This window comes from Vipera berus (assembly GCF_964194415.1).
Source record: "Vipera berus genome assembly, chromosome: 13".
Classification (NCBI taxonomy): domain Eukaryota; kingdom Metazoa; phylum Chordata; class Lepidosauria; order Squamata; family Viperidae; genus Vipera; species Vipera berus.
Window position 1 is genome coordinate 5787572 of NC_138216.1, and position 21578 is coordinate 5809149.

Below are 21578 nucleotides of genomic sequence, written 5' to 3' on the forward strand. Positions count from 1 at the left end.
ATGCCCTGTTGAAGATTTGGGAGCAGTTTTGGAAAAGACTGACCTGCAAGTTGTGCTAGAGAAGAAACCGATTGGAGAACCCAAAACCTGTGAAAGAAGAACTTCTTGGTAATGTTGGTTGTCTTTCCAAGTTCTCTGATGGTTTACAACTGTACCCCTTAAATATAATTCCATAGTTGCGGGACACAGTGCAATTCAAACCAGCTCACTGCGTCTCTCCTTTAATAACTGACATGCTTGTAAAATATTATCCCAAAATTGACTTTGAATTCCGCCTTTGAAAGGAGGAAACTATGAACTCTGGCCTAAGAATAAACATGGCAAAACAACACACAACAAGTTATCTTGATTTTCCCCCCCCCCTTATTCCATCCCCTACATTCAAGGATCAGATGTCTTGGGGATTTGAGTTTGTCCCATTAGTTCTGGTCAGCTATCTTTCTTTGAAGCTTGATTTCTCCTACTTAACAATATAATTAAGTCTTTGGGGATCTTGGATCCCAGTCCTTCCACAAATCTTTATCTTCTCTCCTGCCCCTTCGGTGCTTTTCCCAATGGCTGCTGACAGAACACATTATTACACAATGATCTTAATCCAGCCCGCTTCAAGGTTATACGACTGATAACCTGGATGGCCTGGCAAGATGGTTCAGGTCTTCATCGCAGCTTCTTCTGACACGAGTGCAGCCAATCCTTGTTAAAAGGTTAAATTTTTGCAGACAAGACAATGAAAAAAGGGTAGGAATGATGAGAGACAGGATGGAAGATATACAAGGATCCAGTCGGTTGCTCAAACAATATGCTTAGTAGGAGTAATAGCAGCTGCTTAATTTTTTTTTAAAAAAATGTGCTAAATATTTACTTAGTTCTAGAGCTGCATTTCAGCATGTTCCATTTACTCAACTTTGACATGCTATGGCCAAAAGCCTCATGGCTGTTTGCATAAATATTGAATTATATTAAAACAAGCCATTAAAAATCAGAGGGGGGGAAAAATAAAAAAAAATAAAGTTAAAGCTAGCATATAACCCAATGCAGTGAAATTAACCCAAACAAAAAAATGTGGATGATGATATTCATGATTCCAAAACAATTGAACAGGAGATAAAGTTGAGAGGAGAAATTCATGATGAACGCAATTATTATGTTGGTCGCAAAGTCAGCCAGGTGTTTAGACTGGGTTTCACATTGGGTTATTAATAAAAATTTCATTTTAAATGTGGCAACTTAGACGTTTGTTGAGCTGGGCTTGTTCCTAATACTTGTCCAACTTGTTGCATCATCTCCAGGTTTTCCAAGAACGTTCATTTTGAATGTTTATGCTACGGTTTGGGATATCCAGCTTGGCGTTCTTAATCAAGGTATTCATTGTTTATTTTTTTTTTATCGGCTATTAGGCCTTCGCTCATCAAACTATTCAGGAAATAAATTTCACGTTAGGAAAAAAGACTGGCGGAAAGGAATATACGTAGTCCTCAACTTACAAGCTCAACTGACCCCAAAAGTTCTCTCGCTAAGTGAGACATTTGTTAACTGAGCTTTGCCCCCCTTTGCGACTTTTTTTTATGCCACAGTTGTTAAGTGAATCAGGGCAGACCTTAAATGAGTAACCCCGTTGTTAAGCGAATCCAGCTTCCCCATTGACTTTGCTTGTCAGGAGGTCGCAAAAGGGGACATGACAACCGTCGTAAATATGAACCAGTTGCCCAGCATCTGAATTTCGATCACGTGACCCTGGGGAGGCTGCAACGGTCAGAAGTGTGAAAAACAGTCGTAAGTGACTTTTTTGGAGTGCCGTTGTAACTTCAAACGGTCACTAAACTAACTCTTGTAAGTTGAGGACTACACGTAATTAAACCCACGACTGAAAGATGATAGTCTCAATTACTGCTGTTCTTCCCTGTCATGAAAATCAACCAACCAACCATATCGTATCTTTCCATATCAGCCCGTATTTATAAGTACAACTCATTCTTTTGAGTGCCACCCACCAAGGACCCCAAATTTGACTCAGAACCTTTTAGCACGGAATCAATTGGCTTGGAATAATAATAAAATAATAGAAAAATAATAATAAACCTTTATTGTCAAAGTACAACATGTGTACATTGAGATTAGCTGAACGAATGAATGAAAACGGGACAGCACAGAATGGGGAAAAAAAAGTATTTTATTTGGGACGGTCGAGCTTGACTTGGTTCCATTCTTGTTTCCGCAAGATACTCCGTTGAATTTTTCCAGCTGCTGTTTTGGGAAGCTCTTGGACAAATTCTATCTGTTTGGGGAAATTTAAAAATAAATAAATAAAAGCTTTTCTTTTTCAGCCCGTAGTGGCAGCCCTGAAACTCAGTGGATTTTGGAGGGAAAGGGCACCTGGAAATCCCAGAACTGTTGGCTAGGCAAGGAAATAAAATTTAATAAAATAAAAAAATAAAATAAAATAAAGAAGGCAAAGGGAAATTAATCTGGCAACGCTGCCAAGAGTCAGCCCACGTTTCAGTCCCCATTAATCTTCGCTCCTTCTGGCGCGATCTCAAGACACATTTGTTCGAACAAGCCGGCCTGGCCTGATGGGGGATGGGTTGGGATTTTATTCTAAATATTTTTACCTATTGTTTTAGCCTGGGCAGTTGTTTAATCTCTCTTTTAACTTTTGTATCTTTGTATTTTTATATGTTTGCCCTGTTCACCGCCCTGAGTCCTTCGGGAGAAGGGCGGTATACAAATAAAATAATAATAATAATAATAATAATAATAATAATAATAATAATAATAATAATAATAATAATAATAATAATAATAATATTATTATTATTATTATTATTATTATTATTATTATTATTATTATTATTATCCTCAACTTGATTGCATGTTTGCTTACCAATTCAGACATATGGCTGGCCTGGCCTGATGGGGGATGGGTTGGGATTTTATTCTAAATATTTTTACCTATTGTTTTAGCCTGGGCAGTTGTTTAATCTCTCTTTTAACTTTTGTATCTTTGTATTTTTATATGTTTGCCCTGTTCACCGCCCTGAGTCCTTCGGGAGAAGGGCGGTATACAAATAAAATAATAATAATAATAATAATAATAATAATAATAATAATAATAATAATAATAATAATAATATTATTATTATTATTATTATTATTATTATTATTATTATTATTATTATTATTATCCTCAACTTGATTGCATGTTTGCTTACCAATTCAGACATATGGCTGGCCTGGCCTGATGGGGGATGGGTTGGGATTTTATTCTAAATATTTTTACCTATTGTTTTAGCCTGGGCAGTTGTTTAATCTCTCTTTTAACTTTTGTATCTTTGTATTTTTATATGTTTGCCCTGTTCACCGCCCTGAGTCCTTCGGGAGAAGGGCGGTATACAAATAAAATTATTATTATTATTATTATTATTATTATTATTATTATTATTATTATTATTATTATTATTATATTATTATTATTATTATTATTATTATTATTATTATTATTATTATTATTATTATTATTATTATTATTATTATCCTCAACTTGATTGCATGTTTGCTTACCAATTCAGACATATGGCTAGACTGCAAGAGCGATCTTTCACTTGTAGAGAAGAGCTTATAAATCAGGCTCTCAAATCCCATAACGTACGTGCTGGACCAACCGACACCTTGAAGGGCTGGTGGACACCTCACCTCTGCTGCATTTTCCAAAGCTACCAAACATCAATTCATCAACCCAGAGGTAAATAGCCCTCAGTTATTCCTCGTTCCCATCATTCTCGTCCTCAACTTTCCTACTCAGACTTGCCTTCCTGGGATATTTATATGGAGCGGTAGATTTTTTCACATGGTCCTGAAGTTCTTGGATTAACGCCTCTGGGTTGCGGGACAGAAAAGCAGGAGACAAGATGATGAACGCTTTCACCACCTGTATGGGCACAAACATACCTGGGAGTGAACGCCTTGAGTAACAGGTTATAAAGCTGGTCCATGAATTACCTCAATCGTGGCTCAGGTGAGCCAATGCAGGTGGGCCCACCATTCAAGTCTGCTCTTGTAGGCTTTCCAGGAGAATTATTTTCTACTGGACCTATTTTCTATTTTTTTCCCCCAAGAGCTGACTTCTGTCCTTCTTCCTTGCAGTTGTTTCTCTCGTATTGGCTGAGAAACAGTTCTGGAGGAGTGGCCAATTACAGGTAGTGTTCAACTGACATTGATTTGTTCACATTACTAGGGTATTTCTTTGAATGTGTAATATGATTTGTTGAGCTCTTGATGCTTTTGTTGGCTTGCAGACATGTGGTTGCCCAACTGGATGCCATAACATCATCAGGGGGAGGGAGTGATGCAACCTAGTCAGGTTTCCTAGTTGAGCTGATGTTATTACTGAGTTGGGTCATGAAACGTCTGCAAGAAAACCCCCAAGCTCAGAGAGCACCTAGGACCCCACAGTCCTCCTCCTCCTCCTCTCCACAACCCCAACTCCCTTCTAGCACTGATGATGTTACCTAGTTGGGTCGTGAAACATCTGCAAGAAAACCCCCAAGCTCAGAGAGCACCAAGGACCCCACAGTCCTCCTCCTCCTCTCCACAACCCCAACTCCCTTCTAGCACTGATGATGTTACCTAGTTGGGTCGTGAAACATCTGCAAGAAAACCCCCAAGCTCAGAGAGCACCAAGGACCCCACAGCTGAACCCTGAGCTACACATATTCTCTTCTGCGGGATAATGTGTGGTGTTAGGGCCTAGCTTACCTCTCCTCTGATAGGATCCGGACTGCTGACCACAGCCGACTCGACCACTGCTGGGTGTTCGATCAAAGCGCTCTCCACTTCAAAAGGACCAATGCGGTACCTAAGGCAGAAGTTGTGGTTTTTAACTCTTCTGCAAACGGTAAAGCAAAGAAACCAACTTAGGTCTAGTGCAGGAAGCCTACCCAGAAGAATTGATGATGTCATCAGCTCTCCCAACAAACCAAAAATAGCCTTCTTCATCCTTGATCGCTCTGTCACCTGTGATGTAAAAATCCCCACGTTCGGTGGCTGCCGTTTTCTCAGGGCTATCCTGGAAAGAATCAAGCATTGAGTCCGTGACCTCGCATGTCTAGTTTCAAGGCCTTTCCCGTTATGCAGGCTACAACTCTGGCAATTTTTCAGCTAGTGTGGCCATCGCTTAAAATTCTGAGAGTTGAACAAGGACTTGCTAGGGCTTCTTTTTTTTGTATCCTGGTGATCAGAACTGGATGCAGTATTCCAAGTGTGACCTCACTAGTCCACTATAAAGCGGCATGAACGCTCCACGCGATCTTGATGCCATCTCTCTTTTGATGCAGCCTAGGATTGCGTTGGTTTTTTTGGCAGCTGCAGCACACGGCTGGCTCATACTTAAGTTGGTGGTTCACTAGGACTCCGAGATCCCTCCCACCGTTACTGCTATTGCTACTGTTAATGAATGCCGGTGGGTTATTCCCAGGGGAAGGGCGTTCTCTGTGGGTGCACCTGCCCTATGGAACCAACTACCTACGGAACTTAGGACTGCCCCCGACCTTCGCTCATTTCGCCGGGACCTGAAAACTTGGCTCTTCGAGCTGTTTGGCCCAGACTGAGGGGTTTTTAATTTTAATTGGGTTTTAGATTTACTTTTGGGGCTTGAATTTAATTAATTGTTTTAATTGATCTTAATTTTTGTATTTCATGGTTTTAACTGCCCTGTAAACTGCCCTGAGTCCTACGGGAATAGGGCAGTATACAAATTCAATTAATAATAACAATAATAATAATAATAATAATAATAATAATAATAATAATAATAATAATAGTAATAATAATAATAATAGTAGTAGTAGTAATAATAATAATAATAATAATAATAATAATAATAATAATAATAATAATAATAATAATAATAATAATAATAATAATAATAATAAGCCAGGCACCACCTCTTTCATACCTGTGCATTTAGTTTTTCTTGCCTAAGTCCAGTATAAACTATACAACCTGGAACAAATGTATAGTAATCCCATTTATTGACGTGTATGTTAAAAAAAAAAAAAGAAGGGACGCGGTGGCTCAGTGGGTTAGGATGCTGAGCTTGTCAATCAGAAGGTCGGCGGTTTGGCGGGTCAAATCCCGAGTGCCGCGTAACAGAGTGAGCGCCTGTTACTCGTCCCAGCTTCTGCCAACCTAGCAGTTCGAAAGCACGTAAAAATGCAAGTAGAAAAATAGGGACCACTACGGTGGGAAGGTAACAGCGTTCCGTGCGCCTTTGGCGTCTAGTCATGCCGGCCACATGACCACGGAGATGTCCTCGGACAAGCGCTGGCTCTTCGGCTTTGAAACGGAGATGAGCACCGGCCCCTAGAGTCGGAAACGACTATCACCCATGTGCGGGGGGAACCTTTACCTTTTTATGTTAAAAAAATGAATAAATCGTACTTACTGCATACTTCAAGAAAAGACAAAATGGTCTTTTGGGTTTGATTCTGATAGCCATATCTCCTTCTTTCCCAGGGGGCTGAATATTTCCTTCCTCATCCACCACCTTCAGAAATAAAAGCAAAGTATTCCTTGGGTGAGCTGGGCAGTGTAGAAATATGGCAAATAAATAAAGTATTGCTCTGATTGCATTTATTGTTAGAGGTCTTCTAGTCCAGGGGTCTTCAAACGTGGCCCTTTGATGACTTGTGGACTTCAACTCCCAGAATTCCTCAGCCAGCCGCGCTGGCTGAGGAATTCTGGGAGTTGAAGTCCACAAGTCATCAAAGGGCCACATTTGAAGACGCCTGTTCTAGTCCAACTCCTTGCCCAAGTCAAGAGTCTTTATATGATCCCGGTCAAATGTCTAATCACTATTTGTGACCTTCCCAGATGACTTCTGACAAGCAAACTCAATGAGGCATGCCAGACTCACTTAATGACATGTTTCAGTTAACAGCTGCAGCAATTTGCTTAACAACGACCTTGGGGGGAGTGGGGGTGGGAAAGGTTGCAAAATCGGGTGCCGTTCATTGAAACAACCGGCTTGCTTTGGGTCCCAATTGTGATGTTCAGTCAAAGACTACCTGTACAGTACATTGTTTTTCTCTTCGAGGTGACCAGCAAAAAGCAGAGCCATAAAGAGGATGACATGAATGACCACAACAGAAAAAAACAGCCTTTAAAAATGGTATTTTGTTCACTGAATGTCAAAATTGGTCCTTCTTACCTGGACATCATAGGGTGGAGATGCCTTCCCCAAGGATCCTGGCTTAATTTTCATTCCTTGGACATTAGCACAGATGGTTACCTGCAAGAAAGAGCAGGATGGGACACAAGGTGTCAGGACCCATGTTCAGACTGAATGGGATGGGATCAGACCCAACTTTGAAGGCAATTAAAACGAATATACAGTTGAGTCCTCAGTGCTCTCTGAGGTTGGCTTGCAGACATTTCATTACCTGACCAGCTAACCTCATCAGTTCGAGAGAGCGTGGGGGTTTGTTCCCTGTTTATATACACTAGCTTGCCCTGTCAAGTGTTGGTGGGGAGACACATAGAAATAATTCATTAACTCTTCAAAAGAGACAATAAAAACCCAAGAAAAAAAAAGAAAATACATCCTCTCTAGCAATCAGTACCCAGATAAGCAGGGATTAACACCAGACAAACCCTATCCCATTTCAGACAAATGGCTGTCCAGTCTCTTCTTAAAAACTTCCAGTGTTGGAGCATTCACCGCTTCTGGAGGCAGGTTGTTCCACTGGTTAATTGTTCTAACTGTCAGGAAGTTTCTCCTTAGTTCTAGGTTGCTTCTCTCCTTGACTAGTTTCCATCTGTTGCTTCTTGTCCTGCCTTCAGGTACTTTGGGGAATAGCTTGACTGCCTCTTCTTTGGGGCAGCCCCTGAGATCCTGGAACACTGAACAGAATAAGAGAGTTGGAAGGGACCTTAAGAGATCTTCTAGTCCAACCTCCTCCTCAGGCAGGAGAATCTATCCCATTTCAGACAAATGTTGTCCAGTCTCTTCTTAAAAACCTCCAGCGTTGGAGCATTCACCGCTTCTGGAGGCAGGTTGTTCCACTGGGTTAATTGGTCTGTCAGGAAGTTTCTCCTTACTTCTAGGTTGCTTCTCTCCTTGATTAGTTTCCAGCCTTTGCTTCTTGTCCTGCCTTCAGGGGCTTTGGAGAATAACCTGACTCCCTCTTCTTTGGGGCAGCCCCTGAGATATTGGAACACTGCTATCATTTCACCCCTTGTCCTTCCCTTCATTAAACTAGACATACCCAATTCCAGCAACCGTTCCCTATATGTTTTAGCCTCCAGTCCCCTAAACATCTTTGTTGCTCTTCTCTGTACTCTTTCTAGAGTCTCAACCTCTTTTTTACATCATGGTGATCAAAACTGGATGCCGTATTCCAAGTGTGGCCTTACCAAGGCGCTGCAAAGTGGTATTAATACTTCACGTGATCTTGATTCTATCCCTCTGTTAATCTAGTAGAAGACAATTATTATTTTTTTAATTCCATTTATATCCCGCCCTTCTCCGAAAACTCAGGGCGGCTTACAAGCTTAGCAGTAGCCTTCATTCTATGTATATGCCTGCTTATTAGGGCTTTCACACATTACCCTAATTAAGGAACTACCAGGCAGAAAACTACTTTCCCCAACAACATTGACAGGACAAGATGCTGCATAGAAACAGGCCACGCTCACTAGCGCTATAGATGTGGCCTAGTTGGATAATGAAACGTCCAAAAGCAAACAACCAACCAAAGTTTCACAGTTGAACTGCAGATGTTCTTTATCGAAATGAATATACCGTTTCAGTTTGTCCGTATGCTTCATGGATATCCAACCCAGTCTGAATCTTCCACTGCTCAAACACTTCCGGATTGAGTGGTTCCCCACCAGTCACGCAGTGCTTCAAGCTTCTGAATTTATAGCTTGAAAAGAAACAAGAGTCAATAAATAATTCGCTTTTTCTTCGGCCAGTTGATTTTGCTTACATTTGGAAGGAAATGCGACTTTTGCTGCCCAAAGAAGACAATCATTGATCTCCATCCCGCTGCTCCATCACCAAGGATGGAGCTTAACCTGAAGATTGACATTTATTTCTGGTCCTCTTAGCAACTCATGGTAGCGTGAATATTGCCTATTTATCTGGGTTTGAAATCCCAGGTAAAAGGGGTCCAAGAATGGAATCCTCACATTCACACCTCCTTCATAATGCAAGACATATTCACTATAGGGGCTACACGTTCAGTTGTGCAAGAAGGCAACCTTAGGAAATTATATTACCCCAATTTTAAGAGGGCCATCCTTCCAAATTGAGGATTAGTGAGAAAATAAGGACTGTCCCATGCAAGTTCATAGTAATGACAACAAAGCAAAAAAAAACAACCCAAACAGAACCTAGAAAATTCCATTACATTTCTAGACTTTCCATTTTCATGTTGCCCTCATTTTTCAAGCTTTGTGACAAAAAGTACCTGGTGGCATTATGCTGAACCATCATCCTATATGCGGTAGGAGCTGTACAGAAAGTTGTTATTGGATACTTTGCCAGAGTCTAGATAGATGAAAGGCATATGCAATCAACATGAAGAAAATGAACGTGCAATCAAGGTAATGTGCAATCAGATTTGACCTGGGGGCTTCCCTAAGATGGAAATGACCCAGCCTGAAGTTTAAGACAGGCAGGGCTGCAATCATACAACATGCTAAATCCAAAAGTCAAGTTTAGGAACAGTTGTTGCCTCTGCCTAAAATTCTATACTCAACAATGTTGGCCTATGGGGGTCCTCGGTGCTCTCTGAGCTTGGCTGTTTTCTTGCAGACGTTTCATTACCAAACCAGGTACCATCATCAGTGCATCATCAGTCTAGCATGGATGATGTTTGGATGATGTTACCTAGTTTAGTAATGAAACATCTGCAAGGAATCAAGCAAGCTCAGAGAGCATCAAGGATCCCATATTTCTCCTTCTCCAATAATAATAATAATAATAATAATAATAATAATAATAATAATAATAATAATAATAATAATAACAACAACAACAACAACAAACAACCATCATCATCATCTCAGAATTAAGATACTTGTTCACCGTATATTGGTAAGCCAGCATTCATCTCTACAGGCCATGATGGCTGGAGGGGTATAATGAATTGCACAAGGAGAACGTCTGATTTCCCATTACGTCTACATACTTCCAGGTCATTGGCATATAAAATGGACATGCTTACATTTAATATGAGTGTAGGTTCAAACTGAGGCAGGTGATGCACAAAGACACAAGACCCATGGATCCATGGGGCGAATAAGTTGCTCCAAGCAGTCTTTACCCATCCTGGATCTGAAGTATTCCAGAAAACAGTTGAAGGAGACAGATTCATCCAGTGCCTGCTCGAAAAAATAATAATAATGTACAAGTAGTCCTTGAATTATGACCACTTCGGGACCAGAATGTGAAGTCAAGTCAAGTCAAGTCAAGTCAAGTCAAGTCATAACTAAATAAATAATCCAGGACTTCAAAACCATGCCCTGATACTACCTGCCACTGGATGCAAATCCAATGCCATAACTACAGTGGGAATGTTCCACCATTTTGGGAGATCCAGTGCTTCCGCTTGTAAAGTAGATCAGCATTAACTCTTCACTTCTCAACTTTACACAATCGTGGTCACCAGGGGCTGCTCTGGAAAACAAGCAGATTATTATTATTAATACATAATTAGATTGGAAAGGGACATTTGGGGGTGGGTGACTGGGAAGTATCTTTCATAATTGGGATTTATATAGATCACGAGTGGAATTTTGGGACGTTTCTGCACAACTGGAAGGCAACGTCCGTAACTCTTCCAAGAAATTCAGAGTATCTTAGTCAAGCATGTGATGCAGATATTTACAACCAGAACTTAAGGAATGTGGGACAGCTGATCGTTAAAAAGAGCCAACCTTGGTTCCTATTTATTTAATTTATATCCTGCCTTTATAATTTTTGTAAGCAACTCAAGGTGGCAAAAACCTATCTAATATTCTTTCCCCCCCTCCTATTTTCATCACCACATTTGCAAGATGGGTTGGGCTGAGAGAGAATGCCTTGTCCAAAGCCATACAGCCGGTATTCGTGCCTAAGGCAGGACTAGAACTCACTGTCTCCTGATGATTGTCCCAAAGTCACCCAGTTGGCCCTCATGTCTAAGGCAGGACTAGAACTCACTGTCTCCTGATGATTGGCCCAAGGTCACCCAGCTGGCTTTCTTGACTAAGGCTAGACTTGAACTCCTGATCTCCCACTTACTAGCCTGGTGCCTTAACCACTAGACCAAAACTGGCTTCTTATATTGCCCAATTTTAAAAAAAAACCCTCATAAAATAATATTCCAGCCCAGACGATGGTGATGTAGTTCTGACTTTTAATGGAATACGTACTGCAATAAGTCCCTGAAGTTCAGCCAGCCTTCTCTGCTTCTATTGGACACAACAAGCTTGGTTTTCAGAAGCTGGCATTCAGCCGTAATTGAATCCACTGCAAGCACAGACTGATCGGCCACCACAATGCCTTTGGCTTTGGAAGCTTGAATTCTATAGGAAATGTCTTTAGCTGTTAACTGAGGTGTTCCAGGAATAAAAATAATCCCTAGGTAAAAACAGCAGGGAAGAAAGTCATTCAGAGAAGAGCAACTAAGATGATCAAAGGCCTGGAGACCAAAACACATGCAGAACGGTTGCAGGACTTGGGCTTGGCTAGTCTAAAGCAAAGAAGAAATAGGGGAGACAGGATAGCAATGTTCCAGTATCTGAGGGGCTGCCATAATGAAGAGGGGGCCACATTATTCACCAAAGCACCAGAGGGAAGGACGAGAAACAATGGTTGGAAACTGATCAAAGAGAGAAGCAACCTGGAACTAAGGAGAAACTTCCTGACAGCGAGGACAATCAACCAGTGGAACAGCTTTGCCTCCAGAAATTGTGGGCGCTCCATCACTGGAGGTTTTTAAGAAGAGGCTAGCCAGTCACCTGTCTGAGATGGTATAGGTTCTCCTGCTTGAGCAGGGGGCTGGACTAGAAGACCTCCAAGGTCCCTTCCAGCTCTATTCTATTCTGATCAGAGAAACCAACATGAAGGGTCCATTCCATGGACAAAGTGAAGCTAGTGTTGGGTTCCTCTATCTGGGGCCAATGACAGCTGATGGATTTTCCAATGTGGCCACATTGACCAAGGATAATAAGAGTTTGGTCTAACATATCTAGAGGACTGGGCCTTTCTCAGGTTGGAAAAAAAAATATCCCTCATTGCTAAGTTCATGAGATGAAACTGAGCCTTGGGAGATGGATAGATAAGGACATTCACTGCCACTCTCAGGAAGAGTGTCCACTTGGTCACTTCTTAGGAATGTCCACTGGCACTCTTGGGAAGAGTGCCCATTGGCATTCTTAAGGAACGATGTCCACTGGGAGACCTCTTAGGAAAGTCCACTGTCACTCTGTTAGGTATATATCTGTGGCCTAACCGGTTGGGTTGGCAATATATATGAACTACTATTGTATCATTGTTATAGAACTGTAATGTATCACTTTAACTATGTAATGCATTGCATCATACCTTCTAATGATTGGCCAGCACTGTTTCATACGGCCATAAGAGGGAGCTAGAGACATAGCTTCTCTCTCTGTGTTATGTTCACTCTCGCTTGCTGTTACTTGCTGTTTATCATGGTTTGTGGGTTTGCTACTGTTTTGCTAAACCTGTAGAGCTGTGTTTGACTTACAGACTGGTAAGAAGACTCTGTATCGGATAATCCTTGGACTGTTGTTATCTGCTATTATTTCATTACTCGTGTATGACCTGGACTGTTTTTTTCCTGGACTGTGCCCACAAGTATCTTATCCCACAAGTAAAACTTTGCACACACCTCAGTGTATCTGTGTGGTTGCTGTGTAAACTTAACTACTCTCAGTATCCTCTTTTTTTCTGTGCAAGCTCTCTTTCGCTCAAGAGTTGCTCTGCTCATCCTTGTCACACTCTTGGGAAGCAGAGGCAGAGGGTTGTCTTCCCTATAACATTTACTAACCTGTTCGCATACAAGCCAGAGTGAGTAGCCACCACTCTGGAATACGAGGCAGAATGATCATAACTTTGTCCCCTCTTTGGAAGCCGCAAGGACCAGACAGGACATTGGCAGCTTTTCGGGACAAGAAAGCCAACTCCTTGAAGCTCCACTTCACCTCTTCGTCCTGATTGCTGACCCACCAGAAGGCTGGCTTGTGGACTCTCTTTCCATCCTAGTGGGGCAACTCAAGAAGTTAACATTCAAGAAGGGGGCAGCTGAAACCTGTCCTGATCCAAACAAGATCTCATGGTCAACTGCAAAAGAAAAGAAGAGCTAACCAGGAAGCAAATAAACTGGCACGTCAAAGCTTGCATGCTTCCAGTGATAACTTTGTGGGAAGAATTCAGAGAAAGAAAGTATTTTAGGAAATATCAGAAAGGCAGAATATATTTCCCCAAAGAATCTTAAAGGCAGAAACCAACACACACACACAAGTCTCTGTGCCCCAGACAGAAACCAGGTCTGCAGAAATGCAAATTTGATAATCTTGTCAGAAAGACTGGAGTCAGGAAGCTGGGATTAGAAAGACAAAGATCCCTAGAATCAACAATCCCTCACACCAAAAAAAAAAATCCAACAGTCATCAGCCACAGCCCCAGGGAAGCAGGATATGACCCTTGGGATATAATAGGAATAATCCACCACCATCAGAATACCAGAAAGACGCACTCAGACTCAGGTCAAAGTTCATGCCATGGGAACTACTCCAAACAAAAGCCCAAAAAGGTATAAAACCCCACCATTCCCTACTACATGTGGTCACTTTTTCCCCCCGGAGCCATCTTTCTGTCTGGCTCTCCTCTTCAATAAACTAAAATCTTCTTTCTCAAGCAGTCTCCTTGTTGTTTATTCCTGGCTTGGACTGGATCCCGATGAAGATTTTTATTTTAACAACTTCATACCCTACCTAGCTGTGGTCCTTTCCCCCCAAAGGAGTGCAAAATGTTTACCTTTTCTTCTTGGGTCCATTTGTCCACCACGTCGCTTGCAAAGTTGAAGTACTCGGGCACTTCCTGTTCGCCCCGATTAACAGCTTCATAATATGAGGGGATCAAAGAAGCTAAGCAACTCTTTGCTTGTTGAAGGAACACCCAAGGAGACCGCAGATGTCCAAAGCACTTGACTAGGACTTTCATGACACCAGCTTGGGATCAGCAATCAGTGGTTTGATTTCCTGCAAAAACAGGGGAGGGGAAGGAAAGGAAAGGAAGGTGAAGAAGGGATGGAGAAGGGAAGGAAATAACCCTGAGTTTTATATATATATATGGAACCAACTTCCCACGGAACTCAGGACTGCCCCCGACCTTCGCTCATTTCGCCGGGACTTGAAAATCTGGTTCTTCGAGCTGTTTGGCCCACACAGAGGTTTTAATTTATTTTAATTTAATTGGGTTTTAGTTTAACTTCAGGGACTGTAATTTAATTATTGTTTTAACTGATTTTAATTTTGTATGCTATGTATTTTAATTTCCCCTGTAAACCGCCCTGAGTCCTAAGGGAATAGGGCGGTATATAAATTTAAATAATAAAAAGAAAGAAAGAAAGAAAGAAAGAAAGAAAGAAAGAAAGAAAGAAAGAAAGAAAGAAAGAAAGAAAAAAAGAAAGAAAGCTACAGGAGCAGCTGAGGAATTCTGGGAATTGAAGTCTGCAAGTCATAAAAGGGCCAAGTTTGAAGACCCCTGTAATAGGACAAAGATGCTGTGTGGCTTTCCAACATACTGACTTATTGCTTGTCTGAAAAATGCTCCTGACAAAGGGTATTTAAAAAAAACAATTTCTTGGTCTACACCTCACCATACACAAAATAGCTTATTTTGCTATAAGTGCCCCATCTTGGCCACTTATAGGTTGATACTGGTCTCTCTGAAGGCTGATGCCTACTCATACATTTAGCCCAACAGACCTGGTCAAAATTTAAGATGTGTGGATTTCAGCTCCCAGAATTCCCCAGCCAGCATGAAATGGTATAGGGTTTCCTGCCTGAGCAGGGGGTTGGACTAGATGACCTCCAAGGTCCCTTCCAACTTTATATTATTATTATGATGATGATGATGATGATGATGATGATGTCCTCTCATCTGAACAAGTGCTGAGGTTGAGAAACACTGCCATATTGGAAGAGAGAAAGAGACAGTTATCAGATCTGGTCTACCTTGTAGGACTGGGAACCACCATGAGGGCTCCAGCAGTTTGGGATCTGAAACCTCTAACCATTACTTTAAAAAAAACAACAACAACAACAAAAAAGCAATTTTACCATTTCTGTTTTCTTAAAAGTGGGAAACAGATGCAGATTGCAGCGCACACCCCCAGTGCATCCTAGTTAAAACACACAGGGGAAAAATAAACTCCCCAGAAATAGGAATGTACACTTAGCGGTCCTTATCCCTTTCCATACGTTCTCGGTAGCCTTCAGCCACCCCAAAGTTAGCCGGCTTCAAAAATTCAGAGTAATGGTTGAAAAGTCAAGCTATTTCCTAGAGGCACCGCTAGATGGCACTTTGCCACACAGGACGGTACTAAACTCTGGTGGGAACCATTTTTCCCCCCCTCTCCTTTATCTGAATTTCCTTCTAATTATTCCTTTAAGATTAGAAAAACCAGTTCTCCCTTGAAGGATTTGGAAGAACCAAGGAACAAGAAGTCTTTGAATGACAGATGAAGCGCAAGAACTGTCACGCACAGGGTTGGGGACTGTCCCTATTAGGGAAAGTTTCAATTCGGTTCCCATCTCCAGGTTGAGATTTTTTTAAAAAAAAAATACTCTGAAATGCTGCGGAGATGCTGTCCATCTTCCTAGGAAGGGCCCATTTTCCCCAGAGTGCATTTCTTTGCCTACTTAATCTCCCACCTCTACATCACTCTGCATCTTTTCATGACTATTTCCGCAATTCCAGAAACGTTCAGCTCCATGCAAGAAAGGGTACAGAGAAGAGCAACAAAGATGATTGGGGGACTGGAGGCTAAAACATATAGGGAACGGTTGCTGGAATTGGGTATGTGTAGTTTAACAAAGAGAAGGACGAGGGGGGACATGACATCAGTCTTCCAATATCTCAGGGGCTGCCCCAAAGAAGAGGGAGTCAAGCTATTCTCCAAAGCACCCGAAGGCAGGACAAGAAGCAACGGATGGAAACTAACCAAGGAGAGAAGCAACCTAGAACTAAGGAGAAACTTCCTGACAGTTAGAACAACTAACCAGTGGAACAACCTGCCTCCAGAGGTGGTGAATGCTCCAACGCTGGAAGTTTTTAAGAAGAGACAGGACAGCCATTGGTCTGAAATGGTATAGGGTTTCCTGCCTTAGCAGGGGGTTGGACTAGATGACCTCCAAGGGGTCATCTATTATTATTATTATTATTATTATTATTATTATTATTATTATTATTATTATTATTATTATTATTAAAGGCTGGGTGGACACGAAATCTGTGCGCCCCTTTATTCTGCCTCCCACTGGCTCTTACAGGTAGTCCTTTCGTTTAGCGACCGTTCAGAGTTACAACGGCACTGGGAAAAGTGACCGACGACCGTTTTTCACACTTTACGACCGTGGCAGCTTGCCTGGGGTCACGTGATCAAAATTCAGACACTTGGCAACTGGCATGTACTCACTTAACAACTTGGTTACAAACCGCAGTGATTCACTTAACAACTGTGGCAAAAGAGGCTGTAAAGCAGGGCGAAGCTCACTTAACAGATGTCTCGCTTAACGACAGAAATTTTGGGCTTCCTTGTGGCCGTAAGGCAGGGACTCCCTGTACTCAGCTGCATAAAGGGAACTGGCTTCTGACATTTGTTTCCAAGGAGCAGTCAGCGTTGTCGTTGCATTTCTCTGTCGGTGGTCTTAACTCATTCGCCTACGTAGTCCACAAAAAATCTAGGAGGGTTATAACACTGGACGGGTTCATTTACTGCAGGATTGCTGAATGAAGGAAAAGTGAATTTCTGTTGCTGTAAAAGAGGACCTTCTCACCAGCTTCTAGCTGATCTTATTATACGGAGAGACCGGGAACTGAAACTGGAGGTCTTTCTGCTTGAAAAACACAGATTATCTCTGAATTCTAGTCCCCCTTTTTTTAAAAAGGAAGTTTGAGAAGAAGAAAAAATCCAGATATTATATTAATCCATTTATGTTTGCGAATGTTCGTGATTTGAGGGCAGAGAGGAAGTTGGCATGACTTTGTTTTGAAGAACATCCCGCATTTGCCGCAAATCTAGAAGCCTGTCTTGAACTTACCCACCTCCAGACTTCTAGAAGTGAAAGGGACGTCTTGGCTGAGTAGACTTCTCCCAGTAGCTGCCCAAGGTGTCTAGCTGTGCTCTGTTCATTCTGATCTGTGTCTCAGGGATGGAGCTTTTTAAAAGGGGAAGTAGGAAAGACTGAACTGACCATCAAGTGAATGGGGCAAGAGTGATGGGGCAAAGTCCTGTTTGTCTTCAGAGCAATGACCGAGGTGGAATTGACTGTCTCCTCCGTCTTATCTGCTGAGGACACAGATAACAGTGGAATGGGAGGAAGAGAGGGGGGAAGAGAAAGGCAAGGAGAAGAAGGAGGAAGGGGGAAGGGGAGGGAGGAGGGGGAGGAGGAAGGGGAAGGAGGAGGAGGAGGAAAAAGAGGAAGGAGAAGAAGAAGAAGAGGAAGAGGAAGAGGAGGAGGAGGAGGAGAAGGAGAAGAAGAAGAAGAAGAAGAAGAAGAAGAAGAAGAAGAAGAAGAAGAAGAAGAAGAGGAGGAGGAGGAGGAGGAGGAGGAGAAGAAGAAGAAGAAGAAGCAGAAGAAGAAGAAGAAGAAGAAGAAGAAGAAGAAGAAGAAGAAGAAGAAGAAGAAGAAGAAGAGGAGGAGGAGGAGGAGGAGGAGAGAGAAGAGGAGAAGAAGAAGAAGAAGAAGAAGAAGAAGAAGAAGAAGAGGAGGAGGAGGAGGAGGAGGAGGAGGAGAGAGAAGAGGAGGAGGAGGAGGAGAAGAAGAAGAAGAAGAAGAAGAAGAAGAAAAAGAAGAAGAAGAAGAAGAAGAAGAAGAAGAAGAAGAAGAAATCTTATATCACCTTATACGTGACACATTGGGGGCAGCCTTCACTCCCAAAACTTCATGTCACTTTCAAGCTTTCCTCTCCAGAATCTTCCATAATTACACTGCTAAAAATCAGCGTGTTCCCTTCTGCCGTTGTCTGAATAATATAGCATTGGGGGGTGGGGGGATCAATTTAGCAGTCAAAGCCAAGGAATTCACCCAGAAACCTGCAGCTCTCAACGACTCAGTTTTAACCCCTCCGGTCCTCTTTTCCAAGTCTCTCTGGTTAGAGTAACTTCCTTTTTTACTTTATTGTCCCAATCCTCTGTTGCCTAGAGAACACCCCCATTGACATCTCGTTTAATTTCTGAATATTTTCACTTGCCGATTTCAAAACTTGGCGAAAACTTCGATCAGGCAAGTCTCGGTTTGCTGCGGGAATGAAAAATTGAATTCTTTCCTCTCTATGGGAAGAATTTTTCAGAGGAGATAATTCAATGTGAAAAGGAGGTTTGGGATATTATTTTTCAGCAGCTGGTGGCTGAGTCTGGCCAAAGGATGATTAATGACGGGCTCCCAATCATTAGGATGAAATTCAATGTTTCATGGATAGGGCACTGATCAGCGTGAGAAGATTAAAAACCTCCCATTTATCAACGTTTTCTCCGAAAAATCTCATTGGGGGAAACAACGGTGTCCCCATTTAAGAGCGAAGAGGTGAACATTCAAGATCCTTTGAAGATCCTTGGACACCTTGAATGGGGCTTTCACGGCTTCTCAGACACTGCCACAGTCCTGTCCCTACTCAGTTTGACCGAGGGAAAAACAACCAACTACAGGCAGTCCCTCGGACTGCAAGGCGATCAAACCGGTCAGCCCTAGAGGAGATCAACCCTGACTGCTCTTTAGAAGGCCAGATCCTGAAGCTAAAACTCAAATACTTTGGCCACCTAATGAGAAGGAAGGACTCACTGGAGAAGAGCCTCATGCTGGGAAAGGTGGAGGGCAAGAGAAGAAGGGGACGACAGAGAATGAGGTGGCTGGATGGAGTCACTGAAGCAGGAGGCGTGAGCTTAAATGGACTCCAGAAGATGGTAGAGGACAGGAAGGCCTGGAGGAACGTTGTCCATGGGGTCGCGATGGGTCGGACACGACTTTGCAGCTAACAACAACAGGGTGGAATTGAGGCCTTTGAATTATGGTGCTGGAGAAGACTCCTGCGAGTCCCTTGGACTGCAAGGCGATCAAACCGGTCAGTCCTAGAGGAGATCAACCCTGACTGCTCTTTAGAAGGCCAGATCCTGAAGTTGAAACTCAAATACTTTGGCCACCTAATGAGAAGGAAGGACTCACTGGAGAAGAGCCTCATGCTGGGAAAGGTGGAGGGCAAGAGAAGAAGGGGACGACAGAGAATGAGGTGGCTGGATGGAGTCACTGAAGCAGGAGGCGTGAGCTTAAATGGTCTCCAGAAGATGGTAGAGGACAGGAAGGCCTGGAGGAACGTTGTCCATGGGGTCGCGATGGGTCGCACACGACTTCGCAACTAACAACAACAACACAGGCAGTCCTGGATTTATGACCTCAACGGAGCTCAAAACTTCTGTCGTTAAGCAAAACAGTGTCTCACAATGTGTCACTTAGCGAAAGAAATGTTGGACTCAATTGTGGCCGTAAGTTGTGAGGACTACCTGCACACTTTTTTTTTTAAGAAAGGAGATTTACCAAATAAGAATAGTGTGTGCGTGTGTGAAGAAGTTGAGATAAGGAAAACTTTTGGCCACCTAAACATCAAACACTTGGAAATCATAAATAATAGCGTTACTTTGAATATTGATGGGAAACTAAAGCCTGAAAAAAAAGATCCCAAAACAATAACAGGGCATTGGTTGTATACAAGGATTAAGTGCAAACGCAATTAAGATCTGTCTAATCTAAAAATTATTGATAACTGTAACAAAGATGTTTTCATTTAGTTGATAACAATAAGAATCGTACTAGCCCAATATGAGATAACAGATATTAATGGAAAAAGAGAGGAATTATTTGACGTTGTAACATGAGATTTATACGAAAGATTTATCTACACTATTGAACTATTGATTAACCCAGTCATCACGTTGCTTTTAAAATATCCAATTGTAAAATGAGAAAATCAATAAAATATTATATATAAAAAAGAAAGAATAGTGTGCCTGTGGAGGTGGGGGGGGGGCGAAGAGATCACCGCCCACCACTTGGATATCTCAGGGGCTGCCCCAAAGAAGAGGGAGCCAAGCTATTCTCCAAAGCACCTGAAAGCAGGACAAGAAGCAATGGATGGAAACTAGTCAAGGAGAGAAGCAACCTGGAACTAAGGAGAAACTTCCTGACAGTTAGAACAATTAACCAGTGGAACTCCTTGCCTCCAGAGGTGGTGAATGCTCCAACACTTGAAGTTTTTAAGAAGAGACTGGACAGCCATTTGCTTGAAATTGTATAGGGTTTCCTGCCTCAGCAGGGAGTTGGACTAGAAGACCTCCAAGGTCCCTTCCCACTCTGTTATTCTGTGCAGTGTTCCAGTATCTCAGGGTTTGCCCCAAAGAAGAGAGAGTCAAGCTATTCTCCAAAGCGCCTGAAAGCAGGACAAGAAGCAACGGATGGAAACTCGTCAAGGAGAGAAGCAACCTAGAACTAAGGAGAAACTTCCTGACAGTTAGAACAATTAACCAGTGGAAGGACTTTCCTCCAGAAGTGGTGAATGCTCCAACACTGGAAGTTTTTAAGAAGAGACTGGAAAGCCATTTGTCTGAAATGGTATAGGGTTTCCTGCCTGAGCAGTGGGTTGGACTAGATGACCTCCAAGGTCCCTTCCAACTTATTATTATTATTATTAAGTCCGACCAACGTGAAGAAAGAACATCACCTCTAGAGCCAAATCATTCCATTCAATACTACGTGTTCATAATTAAGACGCGCCTCAGGTTTCTATCCCCATACGCGCATTATATTCGGAGACATCTCCCTTCATTTAATCTCCTTCAGCAAGCCTGCTGGGTATACATATGGGTGTGCGTACGCACCCAGACGCTACAAAGCTAGCAATTATCTCTTGCCTTGAGGTGGCGTGAAAAAGCACAGCTGACTCAATTCTCTGCTCTTTTCTTTCATTTTGGATGGAAAGGTTTTGTTCTTTTCCAGATAGCTTAATTGTGAGGACAGTTTAAGGCTGGGGTTTGCGTTTTTTTTTGTTTTTTTTTTTAGCTTAACCCGGTCTCATTTATTATACAAGAAGTCTCCGGTTTGCAACAGTTCATTTACGTAGTTCATTTGAACTTACAGCACCGCTGAAAAAAAAAAGGGGACGTACAGCTGTTTCTCACACTTACAACCGCTGCAGAATCCCCAGGGTCATGTGACCAAATTCGGCCGCTTGGCAACTGGTTCCTAGTTATTATTTTTTAATTCCATTTATATCCCGCCCTTCTCCGAAGACT

General features: G+C 42.2%; 1 protein-coding gene across 1 annotated transcript; it reads right to left on the reverse strand.

Annotated features, from left to right (window-relative positions):
* Positions 1-2114: 2114 nt before the first annotated feature.
* LOC308674143 (acyl-coenzyme A synthetase ACSM5, mitochondrial-like) lies at positions 2115-14233 on the reverse strand (the record flags this gene model as incomplete). The annotated part of the gene is made up of 13 exons (XM_081338392.1): positions 2115-2275; positions 3806-3925; positions 4753-4852; positions 4935-5062; positions 6440-6541; positions 7205-7285; positions 8798-8921; positions 9468-9547; positions 10227-10383; positions 10535-10678; positions 11416-11623; positions 13059-13269; positions 14048-14233. 13 exons carry the CDS (start codon positions 14231-14233, stop codon positions 2171-2173), a joined length of 1746 nt encoding a protein of 581 aa, XP_081194518.1. The 3' UTR covers positions 2115-2170.
* Positions 14234-21578: the final 7345 nt, after the last annotated feature.